This window comes from Lepidochelys olivacea (assembly GCF_965140295.1).
Source record: "Lepidochelys olivacea isolate rLepOli2 genome assembly, chromosome: 28".
In the NCBI taxonomy this organism is placed as follows: Eukaryota; Metazoa; Chordata; order Testudines; family Cheloniidae; genus Lepidochelys; species Lepidochelys olivacea.
Window position 1 is genome coordinate 4,691,509 of NC_140438.1, and position 19,600 is coordinate 4,711,108.

General features: G+C 48.5%; 1 protein-coding gene across 1 annotated transcript; it reads left to right on the forward strand.

The window, feature by feature from the left end:
• Window positions 1-2,039: 2,039 nt before the first annotated feature.
• Window positions 2,040-17,770, forward strand: LOC311513970 (maestro heat-like repeat-containing protein family member 2B; the record flags this gene model as incomplete). The annotated part of the gene is made up of 6 exons (XM_084616185.1): window positions 2,040-2,147; window positions 7,245-7,367; window positions 8,230-8,383; window positions 9,762-9,913; window positions 10,455-10,598; window positions 17,693-17,770. 6 exons carry the CDS (start codon window positions 2,040-2,042, stop codon window positions 17,768-17,770), a joined length of 759 nt encoding a protein of 252 aa, XP_084472311.1.
• Window positions 17,771-19,600: the final 1,830 nt, after the last annotated feature.

Below are 19,600 nucleotides of genomic sequence, written 5' to 3' on the forward strand. Positions count from 1 at the left end.
CCTCAGCTGCTGTAAACCAGTGTCCCTCTGTTGACTTCCTTGTAGCTGTGTTGATTTACACCAGTTGAGGAGTTGGCCTACAGCGTCTGGACTTGGAAACTTTCCTGAGAATCTGAGTTTCTAGGGAATGTTATGGGGGAGGTCTTCCTTCTTTTCTCCCAGTTGTTTTATGTTTGTTATGGGTCCTCATTTTGTGTCTTCTGCATCCATGGAGCCAACTCCATCAGAGATAGGGGAAATTAGAACAAAAAATGCAGAAGGACTTCTCCTCTAGCTGTCTAAATGAAACTCTGCTAATATCTTAAATGCAAGAGAACAAAGCATGGGGTCACATTTCTTAGCAACACTAGTGCTCCTCATCCCACACAGATGGGCAGTGTAGGTTACAGTTATGATTCCGTTTGCATCTGGGTGTTACAACTGAAGGATGCAATTTGCATAACGGATGGGCAATCACCTAACCTCAAGCTGTCTTTCCTGGGAAGGGGAAATCTTGTTAGTTCCTTCTTCATGCTTGGAATGCTGTTACAATGGAGACAGATAAACACGGCATTTCAGATTTCTTGTGAAATATTAAGTTTCCTGGAGAATTTCTGCCCAGAGCGAAGAGATGCATGGGAGATCAAATCCTGATTTTTTTAATACACCAGCTATTTCATTGTTTCCTAGAGTTTAAGGCCAGAAGGGACCATTAGATCATCTAGTCTGACTTCCTGTATTTCACAGGCCACTAAATTTCACCTAGCAACCCTACACTGAACCCCAAAACTTGTCTTGGACGAAAACATTTCAGTCTTTAGGAGACAAAACTGTTGTGTGCCATCGGCAGAGGACAGGAGAGACTGAGGTTCAACAAATGCCTGAGGCCCTTGCCATGGTCGAGAATTGATTAGGTCAGATATACTCAGATTATCCTAGCAGGTGATCAGTGCCCCATCCTCCCACTCAAAAGGCCCTGCCAATCCGACCAGGGGGAAATTCCTTCCCACCCACAACTCTGGAGATCAGTTGGACCCTGAGCATGTGAGCAGGACAGCTAAGGAAACAGATTCTCTGAACCATCTTAGACCACTGGTCCACCCTACCAGGTGTCCCATCTCCTGCTATGGTCAATCCCTGATGCTTCAGATGAAGGTTGGAGGGACCCACCCCACCCCACTCACAGCATACACCTCGCCAATTGTGCATGGGGGTGGGGGGGGGCGGGGGAATTCGTTTATGACCTCTACAGGCAACTGTACAGGGATAGCTCAGTGGGGTTTGAGCATTGGCCTGCTAAACCCAGGGTTGTGAGTTCAATCCTTGAGGGGGCCATTTAGGGATCTGGTCCAAAAGTTGGGGATTGGTCCTGCTTTGAGCAGGGGGTCGGACTAGATGATCTCCTGAGGTCCCTTCCAACCCTGATATTCTATGAACTGGATGAACTCCGTTCCATGAGTCTTCTCTGCAAGTATTTAAACTACCATAACATAAGATTAAAGGCTTTCTTCAAAACAAGGGGCCTAAAGTTAGGCTTCTAAATTCATACAGAGGTCTACAACATTGGCCTGATTTTCAAGAGATACCAAGCCCCATAAGTTCCCAGCATAGGCAATAGGTACATCTGGGTGCTCAGGATTTTTGAAAATGAGGCCCTGACTAAGCAAAACTCTTAAGCATGTGCTTAGCTTTAGCTCTATTGCTTGGCTTAGAGTTAAATTATTACTCTGTATGCTATCAAAACTCATCAATTGACAGTAAAGAGGGAAAGGAAGATTATTTTACGTGGGGATCTACTTGAAAGGAGCAAATTTGCTTCATTATGATTTCCCCCCCAAGCACACTGGGTAGTTCAGCAAACAAACCTGGTCATGAGGAGGAAGGAAGAGGATTTCCAGGATTCCCAGGTCTACTTCTCACAGTGTTTGGGCTCCTGCAGAATCTTTACTGGATAGTGAATTAAAGAGGCCAGCACCAATTTCTACTATCAGTGGTAACCAGCCGAATCCTTATATTTAATTTCAGGTGTTTATAATGAGGTTGTTTCCCTCCTGGCACATATGGATGACCAAGATAAGGGCAAAATTGCCCTCAGGATTGCCTTTATAGCCGAGACCAAGCTGGCTATCGTTCTGACAGTTCTGCTTGAGAAACTGCAAAAGGATGAGGTAGGGCAGTTTCATGAAATTACATCTGCTTTCCAGGTGTCCACACCAAATTCTGCCTGACTTCATGGGGGTACAGGGGACTGCACGGGGGTAATTCAGTGTAGAACTTGGCCTGGCGCACCATCAGTAGAATCAGTATTCGCCCTTCTGTCCTCAGGCGTAAACTCATCGTGCAAAATGCTGTTCTTACAGATCAGGATGATATAATGCTCCATAAAGAGAGCATTGTCCTTTTACACACAGTGGAGTACATGGGCTGTAGACAGTAAAAGTACACGATCAGACTAGCAGTAATCTCTTCTAATAATACTTTGCCCTTCTTTGGCATCTTCGTCCAAAAATCTCAAAGCACTTCCCTAATACTAATGAATTAAGACTCATAGCACCCTTGTGAGAATGGGAAGCATTATCCCCATTTACGGATGACTTGTGTCACAGAGAATTAAGTAATTTGCTCAACACCACTTAGCAAGTTAGTCAAAGAATGTGAATAAAACCCAAGTGAACTGACTCCCTGCTCTAAATCCTAGCCAACACTCCTTTATTATGATGACATATTATTGAGATTATAGCATTGAAGGGACCCTTATCTATATAGTTTCTACTGGGGGAATTCTGCAACAAAAAAATAAAAATGATGCGTACAATATTTTAGAAGTGCTGCAAAATTCTGCATATTTTGTTTGTCAAAATAATACAATATAATTACACCCGTTAACCTTATTTTTGGTTATTTATTTCAAAATACCTGTCAGCAAGTATGTCTGTATGAATACAGACAACAAAAAGGATTCAGGAAATGTTTTTTGACAAACCAATTCCTTACTATGCATGTTAATAGAGAACTCTGAGTAATAATTCATTTAAACTCAATACAGAACCATATTTCTTGCACCCCTTAGGCGCAGTGCAAAGGCTTGGTAGAGTCAAGGGTAATGGAGGAGCTGAGGGAGAGGGAAGTAAATTGCTGGGAAGGAGCCTGGGTGTGAACTTGGAGCGTTGCTGGGTATGGGTGGGAAAAGTATGGAACAGTTTTTTGGGAGGGGTGGGGAGGAATTGTTAGGCAGCTCCCCCCATGCAGACCCTGTCTGACCCCTAACCTCTCCCATTCAGTAAGGCACATCTGCCCCTGTAACCATGTGTTCCTGCACACCCATGGGTCCTTGCACCCCCTGTTCACATGTGTCCCTCCACCCCCACTCAGAAACCCATTCCCCTCATCCCCATGTGTGTTAGGGGGCTTATTCCTTCACCCACTTACTTCCCTGGTCCTTCTCGCATGAACAGAGAGCAACAATACGCGAAGTCCAAAGGTGCAAACAATTCGATGTTTATTGGGTGAACTTCCAGCAAGCATGACTCCAGTTTCCTTCCTTAGTGTCCCCCTTCCCAGATCTGACACCACAGAGCCTTATACCTGTGTCCCTGTTCCCATTCCTGCCCTTAGCCAAACATGATTCCAATTCCCCCACCCCCATTCCCTGTTCCCATTTCCCCCACCCACACACCCACCCCCTCACTTCCTGATTGACTGCAGACTATATAGTAAAACTCGAGTTTTGCTTAGCTATATCTTAACCAATCATTTTCCTGAAATTTAACTAACCAATCCTAACATATTGTAACAGGATTATTTAACCAATTATATCCCACCACCTTAATTAGTTTACACCCAGCAAAATTAATTATACAGCAGAGAGAAACAATCACAGAACCAGGCAGAGATTATACAGACAAACAATGGGGAAATGGGGACTACAGTGATAGAACAACACAGAAATGAGGATTTCACATCCCAGCTAGTGATAAGTGAGTTCTTGCCAGACAGGATGCTATCAAACTAAGTTTCCTTTTACAGCTTCTAGGCCCTTCCCTTTCTCTGGAGGCGATAGGCATTATCAGGACAGGATTGTGTTCCTAACAGCCCAATAGCACCTTATTTCAATGTGACTAGTTGGGAATGTGAGGAGGTGACCTGTCACTTCCCAGCTTATGGCTGCCTCTGCTGCTTAGCCAAAGGCCTTAGCCTAAGCACAGGGCCTCAGACTGTCACAGTAAGAGAAAGACCTTACACTGGCAGACAGTGATTTTGATTCTTTCTTTTATACCTCTATAACTAGCCAAGTGATAACAATACACCTAAATGCTTAGATTATAGGCCTTTACAGACAGGCCTGAACATCTATATCCTAACAATGTGTCCCTGTACTCCCTCCCCCTGTCCCCATGTGTCTCTGTGCCCCCACCCAACCACCCCCGGTCCTTATGTAGCTTTGCACCTCCTCCCCCATCACTATGGGGCCCTGAACCTCCCTCCTCCTCTAACTCTGTGCCTCCACTCCCATTCAGCCCCTGCCCCAGTCTGTCCTCCCCCACTAGCCCTTATGAGCCCCTGACTGACCCCACCCCAGCATCCCACACTGTCTGTCTTTCCATAGCCCCTGTCTGCTGACCTGGCCTTCTGTGAAGAAGACAGGCTCTCTCTCTTCCTTCGCTGATAGGGAGTTGCTGCTTTGTTCTATTGCCACAGCACCCTTTGGTGGGCAAGAGATGGAATGGCAGCAGCATTTCAGCAGAAGCTTTTTACTGTGCAAAAAAATAAAACTATGCGGGGCTCATTAATTTTGCACGTGTGCAGTAGTGCAGAATTCCCCCAGGAGGAATATTCAGACCCCTTTTTTCCATTGATTAACACTTGCATCCGACAAAGTCCATTTCTCTATTAAGGGCCAACGAAGAAGGCATTTTAGTTTCCATTAAAGTACTAGGAGGCCAACTGAACTGCTTGTCTTGGCCTCCGACTCCTTTAATTATTTGAATTACTTGATTAATTATAAAAAGAAAAGGAGGACTTGTGGCACCTTAGAGACTAACCAATTTATTTGAGCATAAGCTTTCGTGAGCTGCAACTCACTTCATTGGATGCATTCACTGGAAAATACAGTGAGGAAATTTATATACACACAGAACATGAAAAAATGGGAGTTATCATACTCACTGTAAGGAGAGTGATTAATTATGTTAATTCATTTGATTAATTACTTGAATTACTTGAATTATGTATTGCTTATGTATTGATAAGTTCTCAGTGACAATTTTCAATTAAAAAAATCCTCCTTACATTTAAAAATGAATGGAAGGGGCTTCTCCCCAGTGGAGCTCTCTGTTATGATTGCAGTTTGCAGAAGCATGCCTTTTAAAGCAGAACCACTGGAACGTTTAGCCAATCAAGAGATCTGATGCAGACCTTGTCTGACCCCCTAACCTTTCCCATTCAGAGATCTGATTGGCTTAGAACATTCCAACGTGGGTTATGACCTTGGCATGCAGGTCACACAGATGTCTAGACTCACAGGAGGCAGAGATGGACAAGACCTATTGGATCATCCAGTCCATTTCCCTGCTAATGCAGGAGCATTCCCAGCAGCCATTTTCCACTGTTTTGGCCAAACTAATTTGAAAAGCCCCTAAGGACTGAACTTCTGCCTCTTTCCTAGGAAGACTATGTCATAACCTAATAGCCCTGTCTCACAGTTGGGGCATTTTTCCTGTTATCAAAGTCTAAATTGAATGTCCTTTTTTAGCTTACTCCCGTTACTCCTACTTTTACCGAAATGTATTATCCTAAAAAATTCCTCTCCCTCCTTGGTGTTCACATCCTCCAGGTAGTTGTATGGTATTATCCTCTCTCCCTCCGAGTCATCCCTTGGCCGCATCAGACACAGAAAGCTCTTTCTGTCTGTCTGCAGAAGTAGGGGTCTGCTCGGGCCCAACCTGAACTGGCCCCCGGCCCACTCACCTCACCCTGAGAGGCTGAATCATTTTCCATCCTGGTCCCAACCCTTCCCCCCAGACCGGATCCTGCCTCTGCATCCTGCTCATGGGGCTGGTGCAGCGGCCACTGTGAGCAGCAATGGCTCCATCCTCTGACATGGCCCCTGCTGTGTTGGGTCTGTGCTGCAGAGAGAGAGGGAGATGCTGTGACTCCTCGGCATCCTCGCTCCACAGCGCGGGCAGCGCAGGAAGGAGGTGGTGGCTGGCAGGAACACGCAGTCCCGGTTGTGCCGATCCCAGGGGCTAAAGGAGGAGAGCCGACCTGACCCCACCCCAAGAGGGTCCAGTTGTTTTCTCACCCAACCTGACCCGGACGCCTGTGGTCCGGTCCCCTAGGATTTGGGTCAGGTTGCAGGGCTCTATCCAGAAGTCACTTCTGCCAGCCCCCTGTATTCCTTTTTGCTCTGCCAGGAATGACTTCCCATTTGTTGATCTCTCTGGGAATGTGGTGCTAGAAAAGTCACTCCTCCAGATGCAGTCACAGCTCAGCTGAACAGAGAGGAACTGTTGTCTTCCTGCTTTGTGCCATGAGCCCTGTGTGTAAAAGACCCAACCCACCTGGCTCTTTGTGGTAGCCATCACACCTTGCATATACCTGTTGACTTTGTTTTCCACTGTCACCCCAGGGCACTTGTTGCTTCCCACTTTTCTCCCTCCCACTATGTCAGTAACTTCTACCTCCTCTCCAGAGGTGCTAGTTTGCAGTTTTCTGAAATGAATCTTGTTCTCTCCTCAGGCTTTTCATTTCTCTGTGTCCCACTTTATTTTTTCTGGGTCCCAACTGATCCTACAACTCCTCCATAGTTAGTATCATCTGTGAAGTTCTACACTGATGGGCTGCATAAAAGACGCCTTCGCGCGTGCTACTGTCCGTGTGGACCTCACGGCTGAGCTCATTGCCCCGGGGAGCTTCTGAGGACTTACTGCAGGAGTTGGGTATTTTCTATTCCACATTCGCAAATTCTGCCTGGAGCAGCTAGAGCAAGGGCAAGGTGCTCATTTTTATTGTTTGTGCTGAATAAATGAAACTAGAGAAGGGGGCAGTGAAGGGCGCTTCCTCTGGCTCTTGTCTCTCCAGGAAGATTAAACGATGTCACTTGCTCGGCTGCTTCTGAAGCTCTGCTGAATGCGGTGTGTGTGGAGGGCAGGGCACGTTTTACACCAATTAAGCCGCCAATTAGGGCAGGGGCTTATTAGCCAAATTACTGTCTGGTCGGCAAGAAAAACTTTTCCCAATTCTTCTCCTTTATGTTTTGTCCCCAGCAAAGCAGAGTAGACATTTACTGTGCCCTGGAGAAAGTCTTACAGCAGGACACCCAGGGCCTGGAGAGAAGGCTTCTGGAGAAAATAATAACACTAGCCTCCAACCACGTGAGAGAGACTCAGGTAAGTTAGTTCTCCCGAGATACCAGTCAAAGGATCCAAAGCTTTAACTCATTCAAACTCTCTTTTTGGGGGATAAACTATATACTGAAATGAAAATGTATTCTTCTGTTAGAGGTCCACACCTTCCTCCAGACCAAAGCCCAGGTCCTAGACAGCACTTGTGCACATGCATAAGATGGGACAACTCACATGCTGACAGTTACACATGTGCTTAAGTGCTTTGCAGGATCAGGACACATGATCTCAGACCTAGAGACAGGCCTATGGTGTCTTAAAGAGCAAGTCTTTCCCGAAGTCTACTCGGGATTTCATTATTGTTACTGATTTTATGTGGAAGGCACTCTGATACTGTAGTGATAAGTGGCAGTATAAAGCCCCAAGACAGACAGAATCTGAGCTATCTCCAAAAGAAGCAGCATTGGATTTAGAATATAGTTTGCCAGCAGGAAAACCCCTGCTGGAAAAATCCCTCTCTTGTTCCAAAGGAAGTCAGCCTCCTTTTTGGGGACAGTTTATTTCAGGAAAGCTCTCGGAATATCTTGAAGCTGCCCAGTCTGTGTCTCACTTACCGCCTCAGGGAAGGGAAGAGGAAATATCATGTGACTGTGGTGACCAGTCACCCACCACAAGTAGCTAACAGTGAATAGGCTAACGAAGCAGCTTGCAAGCAACTCAAAGGCCGAAAACTGTTTAGCCAAGTGACTCGAGGAATATTTATGACGAATGACTCTACCCTCAGAAAGTTGGGTTGGTTCATTCACAACTTGTGCACAGAAATAAGGACTTGACTCATGTAAAGAACTCTGGCTAGTGCAACCGGCTTCAGTCACCTCAGTCTCTCTCTTTTGGTTTTTGTTTTTAGGAAGCAACAAATGAACTAAAAGTGGCAGCTAGCAACACCTTAGTGACTCTGGCACGCTGCTATTTCAATGATGTCATGTGCGAGCTGCTGTATCGTCTGGAGCTGCCTGAAGAGTTTATTTTCATTACGTTGGGCAACCTGTCATCCGCCTATGGTACGGTCACTTCCCTCTTTTCTTTCAAGGTTATTGTTTTTCATTTAAGGACCGGGGATTGTCTCTCTACCTAAAAATGTTACCGCTAAACAGAGCTCTGTTTGAGTGTGTGTGTAGAAACACAAGATTAACTGCTGTTGCTAGTTCTGGCCTCCAGACCATGAGCCATCCAGCCGGAGGTGCAAGCTCAAACTTATGCCCCTGAGTGAAGTACCTTAAGGATGGGAATGAGTGGAAGATCAGGTCTAGTGGAGCTCTTCTCCACCCCACTTCCCATCCCGCCCCAGTGCTCTCTCCCCTTACTCTGGGAGTGAGTTGGGCACTGGGCACAGCTGTACATTTGTGGAGTATTCCCCTCTTCAGGGTGAACCCCCCACTGACTTTCAATGGCTGCTTTAAAGCCATTCTGCTCTGCTTACGCAGCACCAATGGCCTCGGAACCCATAGCATCCTGCCCCACGGTGTTTCTAAGTGTGTTGTCAGGCCCTGAACTGTGCTCCCTTCCCTGGATTGCACCAGCTGCTGCGTTCCTTGGCTCCTGTGGCACTCAGTCAAGTTGAGAGTGCTCCTTACTTTGCAGGAGGTGCTGAGCATTTGTAAGTTCAGGCCCTTTATGACTCACGCATATCGTTTAAAATAAACAGACACAAAGGCTGAAGCTGCCCCTCTGCCAGGAGGCTCCTGGGGGAGGAGGTGAAGGGAGCAGATTTCATTACTGTACATTTAAAAATCCCCTGTTTCCCACTGCTCCACCCATTCTCTCTCCTTAGTTTCTTCATCATCATCATCATCTCCTTTCACCCTCATTCTCTGTCTTCTCTTCTTCTCCACTTCTCTTTTCCTTTGCTTTTCAGGTGATGCTCAGTAAGGGGTTAATCCTGTGCCCTTGAAGGAAATGGGAATTTTGCCATCCACTTCATGGAGAACAGGATTGGACCCTAATTCGTCTTAGCAAGGACACTAGATACACCTACTTTTAGGGCAAAGTGCTCCCCACTACCTTCAAATCCCAGGAAAGCCAATGGCAGTTAGGGGCACGAAACATCTTTCAGACAAAGTGTAACTCAAGATGAAATCATACAGCGTTCGGGTTGAATAAATAATAACTGCAGAGGACGCGAGTCTTCAAATGATGGTAATTGAAAAAAGATGGAGAGATGTACAAAGAAAAAAGCCTGTTAAGAAACAAGAAATGGAATGGGGGAAAGAGAAATAGCTCTAAATTGATATGGGATTTCAGTATCTAGTCCTGCACTGAGCAGTAGCTGCCATGGAATTGGAGTAAACAATAGGCCTGGGTGTCTTCTCTTAGAAAGCAACTTCTCCTCATTACTACTATGTCCTTTTCACATTGCCTGTCTTCTCTCCTTCCGTGCAGTTCTGGAAAGATGCTCAAGGGCAGTAAATGGATATTTTACGAACTGGGGAAAGTGCCCATTCCCCAGAATGGGTGAATCACAATTCTGCAATACAATTCTTCCCTTATATTGTCATGTGACCAGCAATTGGCTGATCTGTGAGGAGCTGGAGGTGAGAATTGCTGGCTTTCTAAACATTTAGCAGAAATTGTGATGTTACATTCTGTGTGTCTGGTACTCTTTGTGATGATGGCATTTAATGGTAGGTCCTTTTGGATGGAACAGATTGTCATGTAAAACATCGAAAACCCATACGTTTATAATGTCACCACATCATGGAAATTCTGTCTGTACCCAGTGTACATGGATTCTAGTTTTGTGCACCTAATGTGCAGATGAACCTGGGATAGTGGGCTAAATTAATTCCTGGTGTAAGTCCATTCAGCCCCAGTGGAGTTACAGCAGGGATGAGTTGGCCTCGAATGCATACTAATCTGGGGAAATATTTTACCTGGTCTACTTGTGAGGTGCATTAGAATATAATCCTGACACCAACCCTACGAGTCCTGGTTCTTTACCAGGAAATATTGGGATAGGACTGTTCCAACAGTGGAACAAGGGAAATTGCGCTCATTAGAAGTAGAAAAGGTGTGCCTATTGGAAGTTATTGAATGAATTCGTAGGAACATAAATTCTGTGTCTCATCTATGCAGCTCAAGCAGGCCATCATCAAAGCCCTTGGTCTCATGATGAGCCTCCTGCTACACAGAAAGGAGCCGCAAAATCCGATATTTAAAGAGATCTCATGGCTCCTTGAGCAATATAAGGAGGAAATGGATGTTTTGCACGTCACCAAGGTGAGGTGCCGCTCATGAAGGTAACTGTCTCTGTGTGTGCATGTGTGAACTGCAGGAGGAATTTGCTGCCAGTGGGGTTTCCTGGTCTAGATAGTGACTTGTTAGATAATAAATATGCACACAAGTTCTGGGTTTATACACATGGTGACCCAGGCCACAAGATTTGTAGGGAACTGCCTCTGATTAAAAGCATCCTCTGTTTCCTGGGGAGGAGGAGAAGGAGATAAAAAATAAAACACCTGCACAACAAGATACTCCCTCCTTGTGATTTCCCAAAACATCCTGTCAACTCTGTGTCTCTCTTTTAGATCATAAGCTCCTCAGAGCAGGGGCTACCATATGTTGTCTCTGGTCGGTACCAAGCCACCTGTCAACGGTTGAAAATTAATAAGGAGGCTTGAGGGTCATTGCTTTGCATTGCATAACTAGATAGATATAAAATCATTGCCTGTCTGTTTCATCTACCGTTCTATGCAGTGCTGTTGTATCCATGTTGGTCCAAGATATTGGAGCGACAAGGTGGGTGTGATAATCTAATTGAAGATATTGTCTCACTCACCTTGTCTCTCTATTTCATCCACCCTCAGTACCACATGAGTGAGAAGTAAGGGGCCCTATTCTGTCTTCAGTGGGGCTGCACAGTTGTAAATGAAGTCATGAAACAGCTATAACTTCTTGGTAGTGATATTTACTCACCGTCTATGTTGGTTGAAGCTTTCTAGTACAGAATATGTGGTCACTTTGGGGGTTGAAATACCCATGATTTGGAGGGAACCAATGCATCATGGACTTGTTTGATAGCATCAGGGCACTACACAACTGTGTAAACATAGTAAAATATGTAGATGGCATCGGAGACATTCTGGAAGCTTCAAGCAGCAAAGGAGAAAAGTGTGTTAGATGCAGGAAGGAATTAGATTTTCACCTTTTTTTAATCAATAACCTGGCAGAGGACATAAAATCATCACAGATAAAGTTGGCAGATGAGATAAAAATGGGGGAGTGGTAGGGAGTGGTAAATAATGGAGAGGACAGTTCACGGATTCAGAGTGATCTAGATCACTTAGCAAACTGGGCGCAAAGAAACAATATGCCTTTAAATACGGCTGAATGTAAATGTGTGCGTCTAGGCACAAGGGATTTAGGCCACACATACATGATGGGGGATGCTGTCCTGGGAAGCAGTGACTCTGAAAAAGATTTTGGGGGTCATGGGGCATAATCAGCTGAACATGAACACATGCTGTGGCCAAAAAGCTAAAGCTGGGATGCATAAAAAGGGGAATCTCAAGGAGGAGCACAGTGGTTATTTTACCTCTAAATCTGGCACTTGTCTGACGACTGTTGGAATCCTGTGTCCAGTTCTAGTGCCCACAATTCAAAAAGGGTGTTGATAAATTGACAGAAGAGCCACAGTGATGAAAGGATTAGAAAATATGCCTTACAGATCCACAGGCAGGATCAGGGCCAAAGTAGGGGGTCGGGAAGGGCAACAGCTCCCAGACAAAGGGCCTGGTGCTGCAGACACTGAACCCCTGATCCCTTCACTCCGGTGAGAGTCCCACTGACGTCAGACACTGCTCAGGGGAATTATACACTGCCTCTCTGATCCCCACAACTGGCTCTCCCTTCCAGCCTCCCACACTCATCTTCGGTAAATTCAGCTTCCAAGGCGATGGCCCATACGACCTTCTGCTCCCCATCTCCTCACCCTCCCCTCAGTGTTCACCCAGCAGCCCTGGGTCAGCTCTCCCACTCTCCAAAAGGGCCATGCACAGGACATGGGTTCACCAGGCCCTGCTCTCTGAGCTCTCCGGTGCGGATTCCCCTTCTCCAGCTATCACCAGGTCTCTCTCAGCATCAGCCATCAGCCACATCTCCCCATGTTTTATAATGAATAGTGTGTGTGCCTCAGTTTCCCCTATGAGCTGCAAGGTTAACAAGATGGGGGAAAAGATTAATTGCTCCGCAGAAATCCAGGTGTGACTGATGCCTCACTGTTGGGGTCTGGGCCCCAAGCTGATGGGGGGTCCCAGAAGACAACTGCCCGGACATTTGGCACCTAGCAACTAATGACCATGGAGGACCCATCCTCTGCAGGAAGCCAGCCAGCTGTGACCAGCTGGAAAACAAAGAGCTGAGGACAAGGCCAGGTGACAATGTTTGGCAGGAACAAGAACAAAAGTCTAAGGAGGGGCCACTTCAGGCTAAGTATGGGCCGCTGGAGGGAGGAGAAGCTTCTGGACTGGGACAAAAGAGAAAGTTCTGGGTTCTGGACAGACCCAGATGGACTTGGCTGTAACTTTCCATTCTCTAACGGAAAGCCTGTTGAGAGTCTTTAGAGGTTAAGTTTAGAGAACAGAGCAACAAGGGTGATGTCGTGGTGGGCATCTGCTATAGACCACCAGACCAGGAGGATGAGGTAGACGAGGCTTTCTTTGGACAACTAAGAAGTTTCCAGATCACAGGCCCCGTTTCTAATGGGGGACTTCAATTACCCTGACTTCTGCTGGGAGAGCAATACAGCAATGCACAGACAATCCAGGAAGTTTTTGGAGAGTGTTGAGGTCAACTTCCTGGTACAAATGCTGGAGGAATCAACTAGGGGCCCTGCTCACCAACAAGGAAGAATTGGTAGGGGAAGTAGAAGTGGATGGCAACCTGAGCAGCAGTGACCATGAGATGGTTGAGTTCAGGATTCTGACAAAAGGAAGAAAAGAGAGCAGCAGAATACAGACCCTGGACTTGAGAAAAGCAGACTTTGACTCCCTCAGGAAACTGATGGGCAGGATCGCCTGGGATGCTAATACGAGGGGGAAAGGAGTCCAGGAGAACTGGCTGTATTCTGAAGAAGACTTATTGAGGGCAGAGGAACAAACCATCCCCATGTGCAGAAAGAATGGCAAATATGGCAGGTGACCAGTTTGGCTTAACAGTGAAAATCTTTGGTGAGCTTAAATACAAAAAGGAAGCTTACAAGAAGTGGAAACGTGGACAGATGATTAGGGAGGAGTATAACAATACTTCTCAAGCATGCAGGGGTGTAATCAGGAAGGCCAAAGCACAACTGGAGTTACAGCTAGCAAGGGATGTGAAGGGAACAAGAAGGGCTTCTACAGGTATGTTAGCAACAAGCAGCTGGTCAGGGACCTTTACTGAATGGGGGAGGCAACCTAGTGACAGACGATGAGGAAAAAGCTGAAGTACTCAATGCTTTTTTTGCCTCGGTCTTCACAGACAAGGTCAGCCCCCAGACTGCTGCACTGGGCAGCACAGTGTGGGGAGGAGGTAAGCAGCCCTCAGTGGTGAAAAGAACAGGTTAAGGACTATTTTAAAAAGCTGGACATGCAAAAGTCCACGGAGCCGGATGCTGAGGGAGTTGCCTGATGTGATTGCAGAGCCATTGGCCATTATCTTTGAAAACTTGTGGTCATCGGGGGAGGTGCCAGATGATTGGAAAAAGGTAAATATAGTGCCCATCTTTAAGAAAGGGAAGGAGGAGAATACAGGGAACTACAGACTGGTCAGCCTCACCTCAGTCCTTGGAAAAATCATGGAGCAGATCCTCAAGGAATCCATTTTGAAGCACTTGGAGGAGAGGAAGCTGATCAGGAACAGTCAAAATGGATTCACCAAGGGCAAGTCGTGCCTGACCAACCTGATTGCCTTCTATGATGAGAGAACTGGCTCTCTGGATATGGGGAAAGTGGTGCACCTGATCTATCTTGACTTTAGCAAAGCTTTTGATACGGTCTCCCACAGTAGTCTTGCCAGCAAGTTAAAAAATTATGGATTGGATGAATGGACTATAAGGTGGATAGGAACTGGCTAGATTGTCAGTGATCAATGGCTCGATGTCTAGCTGGCAGCCGGTATCAAGCAGAGTGCCCCAGGGGTCAGTCCTGGAGCTGGTTTTATTCAACATCTTCATTAATGATCTGGAGGATGGGATAGATTGCACTCTCAGAAAGTTTGTGGATGACACTAAGCTAGGGGGAGAGGTAGATATGCTGGATGATAGGGATAGGGTCCAGAGTGACCTAAACAAATTGGAGGATTGGGCCAAAAGAAATCTGATGAGGTGTAACAAGGACATGTGCTGAGTCCTGCACTTAGGACGGAAGAATCCCATGCACCGCTACAGGCTGGGGACTGACTAGCTAAGCAGCAGTTCTGCAGAAAAGGATCTGGGAATTACAGTGCATGAGAAGCTGGAGATAAGTCAGCCGTGTGCCCTTGTTGCCAAGAAGGCTAACGGTATATTGGGCTCTATTAGTAGAAGCATTGCCAGCAGATCGAGGTAAGAGATTATTCCCCTCTGTTCGGTACTGGTGAGGCCCCATCTGCAGTATTGCGGCCAGTTTTGGTCCCCCGCCCCCTACAGAAAGGATGTGGACAAATTGGAAAGAGTCCGGTGGAGGGCAACAAAAATGACTAGGGGGCTAGGGCACATGACTTACGAGGAGATGCTGAGGGAAATGGGCTTATTTAGTCTGCAGAAGAGTGAGGGGGGATTTGATAGCGGCCTTCAACTACCAGAAGGGGGGTTCCAAAGAGGATGGAGCTCGGCTATTCTCAGTGGTGGCAGATGACAAAACAAGGAACAATGGTCCCAAGTTGCAGTGGGGGAGGTCTAGGTTGGATATTAGGAAACACTATTTTACTAGGAGGGTGGTGAAGCACTGGAATGGGTTACCTAGGGAGGTGGTGGAATGTCCTTCCTTAGAGATTTTTAAGGCCAGGCTTGACAAAGCCCTGGCTGGGATGATTTAGTTGGGGATTGGTCCTGCTTTGAACAGGGGGTTGGACTAGATGACCTCCTGAGGTCTCTTGCAACCCTAATCTTCTATGATTTGATGACCCCGTAGGGCCAGGCTGCACCGGGGCCTAACCCTGTTTAGGTCAAACCAAGCCTGTCATTGAGGTGACACAAGGGCACCAATAAGCGTTAAACCACTTCAAACAAACCCCAGACGCAACCCGCAGCCTCACCCAGCTCAGTACGGGCTGCTGAGTTCCCAAGGGTCTGAGCTGCTGCTTCCTGGGGAACAAGGAAGATTCAAGTCCACGCTAGGAAAGCAGGATGTGCCTTCCCCTCTCCTCACCCCTCCCTACTGGGATCATGTCAAGGTTCCTTCCCCACTCTGAATTCTAGGGTACAGATGTGGGGACCTGCATGAAAACCTCCTAAGCTTACTTTTACCAGCTTAGGTTAAAACTTCCCCAAGGTACAAACTATTTTACCTTTTGCCCTTGGACTTTATGGCTGCCACCACCAAACATCTAACCGCTATATTACTGGGAAAGAGTCCATTTGGAAACGTCTTTCCCCCCAAAATCCTCCCCAAACCCTGCACCCCCTTTCCTGGGGAAGGTTTAATAAAAATCCTCACCAATTTGCATAGGTGAACACAGACCCAAACCCTTGGATCTTAAGAACAATGAAAAAGCATTCAGACTCTTAAAAGAAAAACTTTAATAGAAGAAAAAAAGAATCACCTCTGTAAAATCAGGATGGTAAATACCTTACAGGGTAATTAGATTCAAAACATAGAGAATCCCTCTAGGCAAAACCTTAAGTTACAAAAAGACACAAAAACAGGATTATCCATTCCATTCAGCACAGCTTATTTTCTCAGCCATTTAAAGGAATCAGAATCTAACGCATCTCTAGCTAGATTACTTACTAAGTTCTAAGACTCCATTCCTGTTCTGGCCCAGGCAAAAGCATCACACAGACAGAGAGGCTTTGTTTCTCCCTCCCTCCTGCTTTTGAAAGTATCTTGTCTCCTCATTGGTCATGTGCCAGCAAGGTTATCCTAGCTTCTTAGAATCATAGAATATCAGGGTTGGAAGGGACCTCAGGAGGTCATCTAGTCCAACCCCCTGCTCAAAGCAGGACCAATCCCCAATTTTTGCCCCAGATCCCTAAATGGCCCCCTCAAGGACTGAACTCACAACCCTGGGTTTAGCAGGCCAATGCTCAAACCACTGAGCTCTCCCTCCCCCCAACAGGTGAAAGAGTGTTTCCTCTGGCCAGGAGAGATTTTAAAGATATTTACCCTTCCCTTTATATTTATGACAGATCCAGAAGCTCTTTATCCTGCAGTTACGTCCCAGGCAGACTGCGAAGAGCTACAAAAGGATCTCACAAAACTGGGTGACTGGGCAACAAAATGGGAGGTGAAATTCAGTGTGGATAAATGCAAAGTGATGCACATTGGAAAACATAATCCTAACTATTCATATATAATGATGGGGTCTAAATTAGCTGTTACCACTCAAGAAAGAGATCTTGGAGTCATTGTGGAGCGTTCTCTGAAAACATCCACTCAATGTGCAGCAGCTGTCAAAAAAGAAAATAGAATGTTGGGAATCATCCAGAAAGGGATCGATAATATGACAGAAAATATCATATTACCTCTATATAAATCCATGGTACGTCCACATCTTGAATACTGCGGGCAGATGTGGTCGCCCCATCTCAAAAAAAGATACCTTGGAATTGGAAAAGGTTCAGAAAAGGGCAACAAAAATGACTAGGAGTATACAATGGCTTCCGTATGAGGAGAGATTAATAAGACTGGGACTTTTCAGCTTGGAAATGAGGTGACGAAGGGGGGAATATGATAGAGGTCTATAAAATCATGAGTGGAATAGAGAAAGTAAATAAGGAAGTGTTATTTACTCCTTCTCATAATACAAGAACAAGGAGCCACCAAATGAAATTAATAGGTAGCAGGTTTAAAACAAACACAAGGAAGTATTTTTTCATGCAACGCACTGTCAACCTCCGGAACTCCTTGCCAGAGGGTGTTGTGAAGGCCAAGACTATAAGGGGCTTCAAAAGGGAGCTAGATAGATTCATGGAAGATAGGTCCGTCAATGGCCATTAGCCAGGATGGGCAGGAATGGTATCCCTAACCTCTGTTTGCCAGAAACTGGGATTGGGTGACTGGGCATGGATCACTTGAGGATAACCTGTCTGTTCATTCCCTTCGGGGCACCTGCCATTGGCCACTGTCGGAGGACAGGATACTGGGCTGGATGAACCTTTGGTCTGACCCAGTATGGCCGTTCTTATGTTCTTACAGGAGATCCTAACAGCACAAACGCAGCAGCTGTTCCGTGCTCTGCAACGGGAGCTCACGCCCAAACGAAGACCTGACTAACGCACAGATCCAGGGGCTCCAAACTCTCCCCCCGCCCTGCGGCGCCAACACACCGCCAGAGACAGAGAAGGGGCTGACATCTCCTCCCTGGGATGACACCTCCAATGACCTGCTTCCACAACAGATAAGACCCGTTGCCATTGCGGATTGTGGGTGCAACTAGACTGGTGCAGACACAACTTAGCCATAGGGAGCCAAGGACAAGCAGCACTCAGGAGTCCCAGGCCCTGGGGATAAACCCAGCAGGAAGACCCTTCTGGGAGCCATTAAAGGTCAAAGATCCAAGAAGCCCTTTCCCTTCATTTAATGCTGATCTGTCTGGGGGGGGGGTTAATTTACTCCTGCCACCAGCTATCAGCCTGCGCTCTGCACACAGGAATCCTGTCTGTGCCCCACCCGGGGGGACCCGATGTCCCGATGTTATAGGGACAGTCCCGATTTGGGGGCTTTTTCTTATATAGGCTCCTATTACCCCCCAACCCCAGTCCAGATTTTTCACACTTGCCCTCTGGTCACCCCAGCCCCACCCTGCCCTGAGAATGACCCGGCCTGGGCAGCGCCTGGCCCCGGGGATGCCCCGCAGCCCGGGAGCCGCACGGGGCCGCGAGGGGCTGGTCGGCGGGTGCAGCACCCATGGGTGCCGGTCCGAGCGGGGCCGCACCCCCCGGCTGGGGGCGGTCGGCGGGAGACGCCGGGGTCACCGCTCGGGTCAGGGGCGCTCCGCCCCCCACGGCACATTGTCCCTGCAGCCCCCGGCAGCGCCGGGCACAAGGGGGCCAGGACCCCCCCCCCCCGGTCACTATAGCAACGTCACTGATCCCTGTCAGCGACCGCTCAGTGCCGGGGGGCGCGGGGGGGGGATCCCGACACCTCTGAACGCAGAGCCCAGAACCGCCCCCCCCCCCGGCACCCAGCTCCCCCCAGCCCGGCTGCCCCCGTCCTGCCCCCCCCGATGCTGACGGGATCGGGCCCCCGGCAGGGCTGCAGCCCCCAGCAGCGGCAGCAGGAGGCGCAGCGCCAGCGCCAGGCCCGGACCCCCCGCAGCGCGGCCGGACGCGGCCCTGAGATTGGAGAACGCCGCGGGGGGCGGAGCCAGCTCCTGCCCCGGAGCCTCCGGCCTGCAGGGATTGGCTGGGGAGGGGGCATCTCGCCAATCGCGACGCGGAGACCATTTTCGTCATCAGTCGCTGGGCAGAGCCCGGCGGGGCCGGCAGGCGGAGGGGGGGCAGTCCGAGCGGGAGAGGACGGGCGGAGGGTTCGGCGCGGCGGGGACCGTGGCCTCGGGGCTGCCCGGCCCGGAGCCGCGACTCGCTCCCCGGCCGAGGTCGCTACTCCATGGATGCCGGGGCTGGAGCCCGGGGGGGGCCGCACCCCCCGGCTGGGGGCAGCCGGCGGGAGAGGGGGGGTCACAGCTCGGGCCGGGCCCCGCCCCCCCTTGTCCCCCCGGCCGGGGACCCCCCCCGAGCCTCCAGGGGCCCCGCAGCCCGCGGGGGACGGGCCGCGGCAGCTCGGGCTCCGGGCGGTCCGGGGGCCCCGGGGCCGGGGCTCTCGCCGCTCTCCCGGAGCTCGGCCGCTGCTCCGGCCGGCGAGGGGCTCGAACCGCTCCGCGGGGCCGGTGAAGGAAGCGCTCGCCCCGCTCTCCCCTTGGGGGAGTGAGACACGGTCATCCCGGCACCTCCCTGGGCATGGGGAGAGGAGTCCGGGCTCCAGCCCCCTGATCTAACCCCTAGACCCCACTTCCCTCCTGGAGCAAGGGAGAGAACCCAGGAGTCCGGGGTGCAGCCCCCTGATCTAGGCACAGGCAGATGATGACCTAACCCCTTTATTTTC